At 44.7% G+C, this 13,248-nt stretch overlaps 1 protein-coding gene across 1 annotated transcript in view; it reads right to left on the reverse strand.

Annotated features, from left to right (window-relative positions):
* LOC138298986 (sulfotransferase 6B1-like) overlaps positions 1-13,248 on the reverse strand; it is a 461,021-nt gene that overhangs the window by 302,330 nt on the left and 145,443 nt on the right. Inside the window, exon 4 of the mRNA XM_069236918.1 lies at positions 2,897-3,023. Within this exon, the coding sequence (XP_069093019.1) occupies positions 2,897-3,023 (127 nt within the window). The remainder of the gene's footprint in view (positions 1-2,896; positions 3,024-13,248) is intronic.

The following is a 13,248-nucleotide window of genomic DNA, read 5'->3' on the forward strand; positions in this document are numbered from 1 at the left end:
GGGTATAGAGATACCACTGTACAAGGGACTTATAGGTAAATTAAATATGCCAATTAGGTATTAGCCAATCATACCAACTTTAGATGGGAGAGGTCAGAAAAACCAGGAGGAAGGAGGCAAAAAGACTGGGGATGACCCTGCGTAAGGCAAAAAGTCTAACACTTGTTTATTTGGATTGTGGGTGACTTGTAAAATTAGTAAAAGAATAAACTTGAAAATGGCGAAAAATAATAAGAGGGATGAAAAACGGAGGTAAAAATTATTCAGGGCAAAATCACAGGGGAAACGATTAAGAGAGGAAACTGAGATGAGAGAATTTTAATATGTAAAATTTCTGGGGTAAAGTTTGTGTGATGACTAGAGTCATCAGAGGAGGGATTGTTGGAGGGTGTCTTTTAAAATCAATATTAACATAAAAAGCTTGCAATATATTGTGTAATGAAGCTGCATAGAAAATGTGTTAACGTAGAAAAATAATGTACGCGTTTGAAATGTGCCCACGGGGAGTGGCTACCAATGTATACGAAGACTAATGAAACTTATTAATGCTGAATTAATTGTGTACTAATGTTTTGAATTTGTAAAAGCATATTACAATTAGAGTTATGTATTAAGGGTTTGTTAACTAAATTACTAGGCCTTAGTTTAGAAAGGGCCTGGGCCTAGCTGCCTGGTCTCATATTAAACTGTGTTTTTCCTAACGTGCAATGTGCTGTCTTCCTGAAGGACACGACGCTGTACTTTTCCAGAAGTTAGATATGTGTGTAGCCGTAGTAAATTCTTTCTCGTGGGACCCGACTTGCTCAAGGAGACATTCTTGCTGAATGCAACAGTGTAATTCGTAACAGGTGCAAGGCTACCAGGCGTAGGAAAAAACAATGGGACTACTGACTAGAGCGTAAAGTGTAACTTTTCTTACCTGACATTCCAACCGATGAAGACGTCAATAACATGGGCCAATCAACGACATGAGAACTGTGTTCTGTGGAAAATTCTAGTGAAATGCGTGGAGAATTATTGGACAGTGATAATGATGTCCCAAATATTATCCAAGGGGAAATTAAGGGCTAGTTCGACAGTTTTAATCTAACTGCATAACCCGAGGAGAAATCAGCCATTACTGGACATTCCACTCCAAGCCATACTTTGCCATTTTACTGAGGCATTTAGGTCATTCTCTGAGACTTTGCCGTTTATTCTTCCTGATACTTTAAATCATCCTCTATCCAATTCTTACCCGATGTTTACTTCTCCTCCATATGAGGGAAGAGCCTTATTCTTTAGCTATGCCATACTGAGACTTTGCTCTGCCCTATCTTTGCTGATGGTGAATCGACTGATGTCCTGAGGACGAAGACTGACGCTGTTTGCTGATTCGTTGGAGGGGTAACTATCTGATGAAAATTGTAATTGTCTGTTTGCCTTTTCTTTCTAGGTACCAAATGCTCTTTTGAAAGAGGCCATAGTTAGAGGTTTTCCAAATTTATGTTTGCTAAATTGTTTTGCATGAAGCCCAACATGCTGATGCTAATTCGAGGTTAGTTAAGGTGTTCACAAATACCGGACGCAAATAGAAAAATGACTGGGTTCTTGCTTTGTTGAATCTTGCACTACTGAGACTTTGCTAAGCTGCATCTTATTAATGATGTGTTAATGCCAAACGAATATTCTCTATGCATTGATTAACCATGTTCTAATTACAATATATGAAGAGTTACTAATAAGATTGATTGCTAATGAGATTAACGGAAATGAATTTAGATTGTAATGAATAGGGAAATAAATATCCTAACACTTAACTAAATTGGTGTGGTTATTCATGACTGAAAGGTCATGGTGTATTCACTTATTGATTCTTATTAAATGTTATTGATTAACTTGTTGATTAGTTACTAAGAATATTGATTGGGTTATTGATATATATTGATTTTGTGATGCCAGAAAGATACCTCGTACTGGGAAGTCTCCAAACGTGGTCAAAAGGTTCATCGGGCTAGGCATGTCTCCTTCTAAGTTTACTTATCAAGGTTCTGACGCGCTATCAGCAGACAAAGCCGCTCAGACCAATCCTGATGCTGCTCTCATCCTACATTTAGCATGTGAGCAGCGCCAGGATTGCATGGGAGCCTGTGCTGGTGTACCAGTGAATGCTGGGATACCAGAAGAGGAGAAGAGCGAGGCCGCAGGAGGCGGAAGCAGCGGTGGGAACGGTAAGTGTTATAAAAAAAATGTGTTTCTCCTGTCCGTCCCAGTGTCCCTCGCCCCATCCCCTTCACCCCCCTTGACATTTGTGGCAGCCGCCACTTTTCAGCAGCTTTGATTAAATTATGCATAAGGTGCACTCTGCAGCACTATTATTTCTCTATGTTGGAATTTTTTTTTATAACCAAATTTGTATTGTTTAGGAACAGTACGCACAGAACAGACATCAATAATAGCAAACATTGAGTCTTCAGATCTGGTTCCACATATCTCTATGTTGTACATTTAACACACATTAAGACATTAAGGCTGCCTGAGCAAAGGTTTCCCCTCATTAGCAATAGTTTAACACCTGAATATCAGCAACTGAAAGGTGACCAGTTAGCATTTGGAAAGGGTCTGCCATTGTGCAGCACCACATGTGGTACTTTTGAATTAACTTTGGATCCATTAAAGCTACAGCTACAAATAACATTTATTTTTGTTGAAATTTGCAAATTATGCAGGAGGTTATGTGGTAAGGGTGCTAAATCCATAATTATATTGAAAGCACGTGGCTACAGAAATGCAAAATTAAACTGGCCCTGGATATTGGGAAGTGATAAATATAACAGAGTGTACTCATTAACTAGAATTGCCATGAAGACAACCCATTTTGCAACATTTCACATTAAACTGAGGTAATGAACCATACCTTTCCCACTAATGAAGCATTCGAAAAACTCATCCCAAGAGTCGTAGTTGGGAAGCACAGGATTATTATTATGAAAATGGAAAAGTGAGACTGCTGCATCCTTTGGATTGCGAAACACAACCAATGTCTGTTGGAAAAAATGCAACATGTGAACACCACACCATAAATATTATATATATATATTTTTTTTTAAAGAGAGTAGAGATAAGAAAGTAAAAGAGTTATAGCACTTGCAAACCACCAGATGAAGATGAAAGGGAAAGAGTAGAAAATCTGTATTCATAGCACAGTAGTGATTCGACTAAGGTGTTAATTTCAATCATCTTCAGAAAGGTTGCACAATGGGCGAAACAACCACAGAAGCTCTGCGTTTGCTGTAAATTTGCATTTGTCTACATTTCTGGTATGCTAAAATATTGTTTTTACGCTACTTTACATCCTTGTTTCAAGATTTGCAAATCCGTAATTTGGGATTAGTTAAGCAAAATATTTCATAAATCAGGTCCTGGGTGAGATACCAAGCAGTGTGTTATATTTTGACCAGTCCTGGTGTATGGAATCTGGAATGTTGGATGGTAGAACAATCTCCAGATTCCATACAGCTGCAGTTGGTCTGTGCTTCTTGTTATGCAATATCTAATTTACAGTCTCTATAAATAAATATCACTTATATGTCCTGTTGTGTAGAACATTTTATTTAAGGAATGTCATTATACTGGCGACAAGTGAAAATAAGGTAAAGGAAGCCTGGAGCCTTGCACATGTCTGAGGTACAGATGGCGGCGATCTCATCAACTTTTTAAGTGATTACAAAATATTACGGGAAACAGATTCCTGTTTACGAAAGTAAGAAAATACACAACGGTGATTCGCACTCCTGCGGACAATGAAAATATTTAATTTCGGTGAGTTGCACAACAATTTCGTTCCACCAAACTTAATCTCTGAGTAATCGCATCACATTCTTTTTCTATACATGCTTTTTGTTTGATTCAACATTCTCCTCCACCTTTTACTCTGTCTACTATGTCCCCATGCAGGTCTGATTTAAATTGCAGATTACATTTCTGCCTCTCATTTTCTCAAAAGGAGATATATCTCCATCAGCCGTAGGTATGTTTCTATAACACCATAATAATTGCTTAATGCTTTGTTGACAATTGTTTCCATTACTTATTGCTAATTGTACTCCTTCCTTTAGTACTCAAATCCACCTTTCACAAAATTCCATTACTTTGTGGATAGTACACTGAAGTACGTATATGTTCGATCCCATGATTCTTCAAGTATGATTTCATTATTATTGAAAACTAATTGTACTCCACTATTGGTCACTAAACATTTGGGAAATCATTCTCATTCAAAGATTTCATTCATATTGTATTACTGCTTTCTAGTTACCTGGTGTACAAATTTGACCTCCGGCTATTGAGATAACTGATCGATCATCACAATATCTCCTTTTGAGAAAATAAGAGGCAGAAAGGCAATCTGCAATTTGAATCAGATGTGGAAGTTGGACATAGTAGACAAATTAAAAAGTGGAGGGAAATGTTGAGTTAAACAAAAAGGGTGTAAAGAAAAAGAATGTGATGAGAGTAATCAGAGATTAAGGCGGTCATTCTGACCGCGGCGGTCGGTGGTCGGTGCCCGCCAAGCGATTCCCGCCGAAAGACCGCACCGCGGTCAAAAGACCGCGGCGGTCATTCCGGCTTTTCCGCTGGGCCGGCGGGCGACCGCCGGAAGACCGCCGGCTGGCCCAGCGGGACAGCCCCTTCAACAATGATGCCGGCTCGGAATGGAGCCGGCGGAGTTGAAGGGGTGCGACGGGTGCAGTGGCACCCGTCACGATTTTCACTGTCTGCTAAGCAGACAGTAAAAATCTTTGTGGGGCCCTGTTAGGGGGCCCCCTCGGCACCCGTTCCCACCATCCTGGTTCCGGCGGTGGACACCGCCAGAAACAGGCTGGCGGTAAGGGGGTCGGAATCCCCATGGCGGTGCTGCAAGCAGCGCCGCCATGGCGGGTTCCCTGGGCCAGCGGGAAACCGGCGGGAGACCACCGGCTCCCCTTTTCCGACCGCGGCTTTACCGCCGCGGTCAGAATCGCCCAGGAAGCACCGCCAGCCTGTTGGCGGTGCTTCCGCCGCACTCCGCCTTGGCGGTCATGGACCGCCACGGTCAGAATGACCCCCTAAGTTTGGTGGAAAGAGATTGGATAAGAGTGAAAAAAGGGAGGATGGTGAAGTCAGGTGAATCAAAACTTTCCCTCCTATTGAAAGTAATCAGAGTAGGAAATCAGGTAGTAGAATTATTGGGTGGTAATTTTGAAACATGAGCAAGATTGTTAAGTTACCAAGATACTTGTGGCCAGAGGATGATAACAGAAAATATTGGCATATGAAAACAGAAATTAAATGTGATCTTAACAGTGGGAAAAAGAAAGAGAGAAACTGGCTAGCGTAGTAGATGAAAACCTATATGGAATAAAGAATATTACATTTCAAATTAATAGAATCTAAACATATACATACATTTATAACATTCAAAGCCAAATATAGGTCAAGAATATTTGAAACATATTGAAGAACAAATTAACTATAGTTTGTAATGAGTTTAGTTTGACATTTAGGTAATGCACATTATTTATGTAATAGTGTACATATCAACATATAATTATATAGTTAATCATTTCTTTGCAATGATCTTTATTATTTTCGCAAAAACAAATAAAGAAACCAATCCGTAGGAGTACATGACTATGTGACAATACATTGAAATGCAGAATTCCATATCCACGTATTAATGTCCATACTTGCAACAGTTAGAAGACTTCCTAATGCATTCCTGTGGCAGAAACAACTCCCTTTCACCATTCCGCCCCCAACGTATGCATCCATGAAGTGAAACTTGACTGGGTGAAAGGATAAAGTACAGAGAAGGTGGTCTGCTGTCTAAGTGCCAAGAAGGTGACGGTGCAGGAATGTCAGAATCGCTATTTAGGCTGTCTGAGGTGGAATCTACGGAGTGTACTGCAGGGGTGATTTAGGTTTTGTAATAAAAGATGCCCATGCCTGCAGATTCTCTTCTAGTCTGTCATCAGTGCGAACCTATTTCATTTGTACTTCTTCTGCGACTGCCCATTCATTTATATCTCGCAACCACACCTTTTGACTGGGGATTGTTGACAACAACCAGTGTATGGCTAAGTGGCATTTCACCAACGTTAGGCACAACAGAATAAACTTTCTACTGAGCTTTTTAGTGGCAGGTGTAGTTATAAGGCCTAATATAATTTGCTGTACTGTCTGGTGTAACATCCAGCCTGAAGATCTGTTAATATCATCAAGAATCTGCCTCTAATATGATGATACGGGCGGACAATTCTATACCATATGGACAAAATCTGTATTTAGGGTATGACACCACAGGCACTCATCAGGCCACGTATCATATATGGCATGAAATGTCTGATGGGGGAGGTATGTCTGGTGCAGAAATGTATCTTTGCGAGTTTGAACTGAGGATTAGAATTGACCAGTCGCATCCCCATATGAATACTTTCCCAATCCCGATCAGAAATAGGTTCCATGACCACCTTGTCCCATCGTGCATGTATCTGCAACCGTGTCCCTGTTAAGTCCTTGCACAATGCATGATATACATGCAAGACAAGACATCTGCCCTCTGCCATCATAAGGAGCGTAGTCAATGTGGTCGAGCACAGAAGAGCCTCTGGGAAGTAGGGCCAGATCTCTCTCGCTTTTGCGGAGATCTTACTATATTGCAGGAATTGCCCTGGCCCAAGGTGGAAGGTATTGAATACCTCCGCCATTGAAATGAACCGCCCTTCTTGGTATAAGTCACAAAGGGCCAAATGTAGCAAGGCTTTTGCACCTCACAAACAGCAAAAATCGCTGTTTGCGAGGCGCAAAAGCCACATCGCGATGCCCATTCCCATTTTGCGAGTCGGTAAGCTGGTTACCGACTCGCAAAATGGGACTGCGAGTCGCAAATAAGAAGGGGTGTTCTCCTTCCTATTTGCGAGTCGCATCGCGATGTAGAAATGCTTTGTGACCGCGAACGCGGTCGCAAAGCAATTCGCAGTTACCACCAGTGTCACACTGGTGGTAACCCATTTGCAAAAGGGAAGGGGTCCCCTTTGTGAATGGCCTTGAAAAAACATTTTCAGAGCAGGCAGTGGTCGTTTAATTTTTCATTTTGTAATGCATCTAATTTTCCTTTAAGGAAAACGGGCTGCATTACAAAAAAAAAACTGCTTTATTTAAAAAGCAGTCACAGACATGGTGGTCTGCTGTCTCCAGCAGGCCACCATCCCCGTGAGTGCTGCGACTCGCAAGGGGGTCGCAAATTGCAACCCACCTCATTAATATTAATGAGGTGGGCCTTTGCGACCCCCTTGTGACTCGCAGATGGTGTCAGGGACACCATCCTGCATCCGGCATTGCGACTCGCAAATTGCGAGTCGCTCAGACTTGCAATTTGCGAGTCACAATGCCGGAGTTTACTACATCTGGCCCCAAGAGTAGTGCAGCCCCCATCCTTCCTACGTTGGACCAACATGGAATCCGCTATCTCATAGAACGGCTGCAAGACCTAAAGGGGTATGTCTGGGGCATAAGGTGCCCGACAGATAATCCTTTTCACTGCATTTTCCCATACACTCACCACCTGCAGTATTAAATACAAGGTATCCTGTGGGACCCTGGAGCCGCACATAAATAGAGCCGTATAAAATGGCTAGTGCGTTTCCCATTATCCACCCACAATAAATCTATGATACTATTAACCATTTGAAAGTACTCTCTGGGGTTAATATAAAATGATCCTTGGAGGGCGTAAAGGCATTGAGGGAGTAGTATCATTTTGGCTACAGCAATTTGCCCCATAAGAGACAGGGGTAGCTCCTGCCAGAACTTCACTGACTTCCAAAGTCCCTGTATCACCATCAGTATATTTAGGTCTAGGTAAAATTGTGCAGTAGGTGCCAATCGGATCCATAGATAACGGATATTATTAAGCTCCCAGGAAATCACCAGTGGATCAAGATCCTCCTGCAGCCAACCTACTAGGGAGCCCAAGGGATCTAATCTAGATTTTGCTGGATGAACAAGAAGACCAGACAACTTTTCAAAGTCCTGCATCACAGACATACGGATAGAGATCGACTCCGATGGCCTGCGAAAGTAAACATCATCAACATACAGAGAGAGGGGGGCGTGGCCTGGGACCAATGGAGCTGCACGCAATCCAGGCCCGAAGCTTAAATCCTGCCATAATAACGACCGGAGGTCTTAAAAGTTGAAGAGAAGTGATCGGAGAATATACAGCACAAGTAGAGACCGAGGTGATACATTTTGGGGCAGAGTTTACCAAGAAAACTCCCCCCGACAACTCAGCGGCTGCCGTGACCTAAAATGGCGGCCGCGACAGAGCAGTGAACCCGCTGCAGCCGCAGTCCGCGGCTGAGAAGATACGAAGGTCCCGTGGAGGTGAGGGCCCCTACATCATTCGTTGGAGGGTACGAGGGGCTCAGACACCTTCGCCACAAACGGCGAGAGCAACAGTATGAAGCGGAACATCAGCGAAATCGGCATAGCGTGGGGCCTCTGTGCCACAATCCAGGCCGAAGTTTAAAACCTGCCATAGTGACGACCGGAGGTCTTGGGGATTGAAGAGAAGCGATCGGAGAATATACAGCACAAGTAGGAACCGCGGCGCCCCACCCTGGAGCAGAGATCACCCGGAAAGCTCCCCCTGAAAACTTCGCGGCTGCTGCAACCCAAAATGGCAGCCACAACAGAACAGAGAGCTCGCTGCGGCCGCGGCCCTCGGTTGTGAGGACGCGAGGGTCTCGTGGAGGTGGGGACCCTCGCTCCATCCATCGAGGAGTACAAGGGGCTCAGACACCTTCACCACCAACGGCGAGAACAACATTACGAAGCGGAGCATCAGCGAATGCGAGTAAGGTTCCGCCCTCAAGCCACAATTTAGACCCGAAGCTTAAATCCTGCCATAATAACGACCGGAGGTCTTAAAAATTGTAGAGAAGCGATCGGAGAATATACAGCACAAGCAGGAACCGCGGCGCTCCACTTTGGGGCAGAGATCGCCCCCCAAAAAAACTCCCCCTGACAAGTTCGCGGCTGCCACGACATAAAATGGCGGCTGCGACGGAGCAGGAAATCAGCTACAGCCGCGGCCCTCGATCCATTGAAGAGCGCAAAGGACTCAGTCACTTTTGCCACTAACGACGAGAGCAACAGTACGGAACATCAGCGAATACAGTGTAGGGCAGCGCCCTCGGGCCACAATCAAGGCCCAAAGCTTAGATACTGCCATAATAACAACCTAGGATCTCAAAAAGTGAAGAGAAGCGTCTGAGACCTGTTACAATGGTAAAACCAAAAAAGCAAGACAAATCACCAGCGAGGGACTCCCCGCACACTGAGAATCCACCCCCAACGCCCGCCAGAGAATCGCAAACGGGGCACGAACAACAAGAAACAACTCTAGACACTGTGCTACTGGCTATTAAAGATTACCGGGAAGCGCTTGAGCGTAAAATCGATAACCTCACCACAGATCTTTCCCTTTTGCGAGATGACCACCCTAAATTAAAAGAAACGGTGGGTTTGCACGAGACCACGTTGACAGGAGTATTAGCGGGGCACAAAGGCTCATCCTCAGAAATCAAAGACCTGACCACCCGGCTGAAAACATTGGAGGCAAGGGCAGAGGATGCAGAAAACCGAGCCCGACGGAACAACATCAGATTAGTGGGGGTTCCGGAGGGGGCGGAGGCCTCCGCAGCTAATATAGAAGTATTCCTAGAACAGTGGATCAGAGACACGATAGCATCAGAGGGCTTCTCACCATTCTTTGCAGTGGAACGTGCCCACAGGATCCCTGGCAGACCACCCCCACCAGGAGTCAGGCCACGGCCAATAATCGCTAGATTACTCCTCCACAAAGATAGAGACTACGTACTGTCACAATCCCGCCAACTAGGTGAGATTCAATTGGATGGCCAAAAGGTTATGATATTCCCAGACTTTACGAGAGAAACACAGGCGCAAAGGGCATCCTACATCGCAGTAAAACGAACCATGCGAGAGCATGGTATAAAGTATGCCATGCTCTTCACGGCAAAACTCCGAGTGGAATACGATAACAGAACCTACTTTTTTCTCACACCCCAGCTGGCCATGGAATGGCTTGAATCGCTGAACATCCACTGCAGAGCAACCCGCGACCGTACATTCCGAAACCCCGGGAAGAAACGTAGCAGATCCCGGAAAAAGACCACAGAAGCGGCTCCATCGAAACGTCAATCACAACAGGAGGTGCGTGATGCGGTGGAAACAGCAGCAGCATTAAGCGGGGGAGACTTCCACACACGCCGGACCCCAGATGCTACATCAGACGTTGACTCAAACTGCGAACAGTCCTCAATATCCTCCCAGGACACTCTCGTCGGCTTGCCTTTGATCAACCCAGGAACGGCAAACGAGATTATCTGACCTCGCTAAAAGAACAAGTTGGCAAGTGAGCGGACAATTGTGGGGGAATCTCAATCTGTTTAGGGACATTGATAAGACCCAACCGTAAATATAGAGTTATAGGAACCTAGATGTCATTTCTTAACCAGCACTTTATATATAATTGGGCCTGGGGGAGAGTCCGGGACGCTGCCTCTTGGTCTCTGTCACGCCTCCCTCCAATAGGTTGATAATTAGGTTTACAATAGTTGTAATGGTTTGGACGGGGAGAGTTGTAGGTACCGGTCCTGGGGGGAGGGAGTTACAAAGGGGGTTTGATTTTGGTTGTGTTGTCTTCAGGGTTTATCAGGCACATCTATCTCACAGCCCAAACGGTTCACACCTTAGATTACGAGACTCAATAGGTTTGTCCAGTAGTAGTAATAGAGCGGTGTTAGCGGACCGCCTCCACACCCCTCCCTAAACTATGACCACAGAATACAAGATAATCACATGGAATGTCAGGGGCCTAAATAACATGTCCAAGAGGTACAAAGTTCACAGCTTTCTTAAACGAAGGGGAGTGCACATAGCTATCTTACAAGAAACTCACTTGTTGGAGCAGGAGATCAAGGCCTTGAAAAAGCGCTGGAGGGGACAAATATTTGCCACTAACCACTCAGCATTTGCGAGGGGAGTGTTGATATGGATCAGACTAGGCGTTCCATTACAGGTTCTTCATACCTTGATCGACACTGAGGGGAGATACGTAGTAATATCTGGTAGATTGGACGGGAGAGAGATAACTCTTGCGGGACTATACGCCCCAAATCACAAACAGGGAAAATTCCTAGACAGATTATCACTGACCATGAGCACACTTCTCACTAGCACTACATTAATAGGAGGAGACTTTAATTGTGTAGTGGATACCGCAATGGATAGATCGCACCCACCATTGTCACAATCCGTAACTCATAAAACAGCACTGCACTTCCAGCAGTGGCAAAAACACTGGCAATTAACGGATTGTTGGCGCAAACTTAATCCCCCCAATAGAGAATACTCTTTTTATTCAGCAGTTCACAACCTGCATGTACGACTGGACACCGTTCTGGCATCTCCAGAGGTGCAATCTGTGGTGGCAAAGGCCGAGTATCTTGGCCGCACCATCTCAGATCATAATCCCTTATTGATCTCTTTGGCCTGGTGCGGCGAAAGACCTTTGATTCCCACTTGGCGCCTGAGAGCAGAGTCACTTGAAGATAAAGCTTTTAGAACCCAACTGGGCACGCAGATTACGGAATTCTTCGAGAACAATGCTGGAACTGCCTCATCCAGATCTGTCAAATGGGAATCCTTTAAAACACTGATCAGGGGATATTGTATTAGCACTACTGTGGGAGTACGGAAAGTGCTAGAGACAGAACTAACCGATCTCGAGAACTCCCTTAGGGAACTCGAACGTAAGCACCCATCACAACCCGACCTCTCAACACAACTAGAAGAGACAAGGACTAGAATAATAGAAACTAACACTAGATTGTCATGTTTCGATTACAAACAATTCTTGCAGAAGCAACATACAGAGGGCGACAGAGCAGGCGCCCTACTGGCATGGCTGGCCAAACCGCCCCAACTTCAAACCATAGTGGTGGAGTTGGAGACCACCCCGGGTATAAAAGTATATGGACAGAAGGAGATCAATACCACCTTTCTTAAATATTACTCAGAGCTGTATGCGCCTCCCTCCGAAATACTCAGCAACGTGAGGAAATTCGATTTTTAATACGATCGTATCGACCCGCCATTTTGTGGCCCGCCGCCATTTTATGTTGCCTTCACTCAGGCAGCACAGCGAACGAAGTCCATTCTGCCTTTTCTGCTTATTCTGCAACATGGTGTTCAAAACAGCCTTCTGCCTCTATCTTTACAAGGCTGGTATTAAGGTCTGACCGAGTACACTAATCCCTGTCTGGTTTTCTAATCCTTGTTTCAACTATCTGTAGGCTCACACTATTCTCCGCCGATCTTATCTTATCGTCTGGCCTTCGCTGTCCTTTGCTAGTATTCTCTCATTTCACAACTGTCCTCCAAACGCACACAAACTTATCGCACCACATGCAACTTCGTTGTGGATCGGTTAATGAATTAGTTCAAGGGAGGGGTGACAAACACAGCTGGAGGGGAGGCAACCTTAAGTCACTTGATACTTTGTTTTCCAATTCCTTCTATTGGTGCTGTCTTGTTTTCCGACATTTCTATTGGCTCTGTTCTATCTTTACATTATTCTTACTGGCTCCTTTCTATGTGTTCTGGGAGTGTATGTAGTTAATAAATGGTTTTTATACGGTATATAAGATTGTGCGCCACAAAGTAAAGTGGCAGTCTCCTGAGAACATACCTTGTGTACTTCTTGGACAACTGTACTAGCTGCAGCTAATAAAATCTGATCTTTTACGCCTGACAGAGTGTCCCGTGTCTCTGTTAGTTGAGGCAGGTGAATCCAAGGAGATTTCAGGCGTACCCTGCGCCGCCAGGCCCATAAGGTTCTGGTTCTTCAACTGGCGCCCAACGTGGGGTGGCTTCAGCAGTACCGGTTCTGCCTGAAGGTCGTGAGGAACCCCGCAAGAAAATTCTGGAGGAATCGCGAGCCACGTCAAGCGACCCCTGTATGTCGAAGTGGTCCGAAGGTCTTTTTCAGCGCGGTTACTCCTTCCTGACGGCTACTGACGACTGCTGCCCTGACTGCCGCCCTGCCTTGGCCCTTTCTTTGATGATGTATGGTAAAGCGAGACGATAGACGGGCCTCTGTTGGTGTAAGAAGACATCCTTAGTTAAGTATTTGGTGGG

The sequence above is a fragment of the Pleurodeles waltl genome, chromosome 1_2 (assembly GCF_031143425.1).
Source record: "Pleurodeles waltl isolate 20211129_DDA chromosome 1_2, aPleWal1.hap1.20221129, whole genome shotgun sequence".
NCBI lineage: Eukaryota > Metazoa > Chordata > Amphibia > Caudata > Salamandridae > Pleurodeles > Pleurodeles waltl.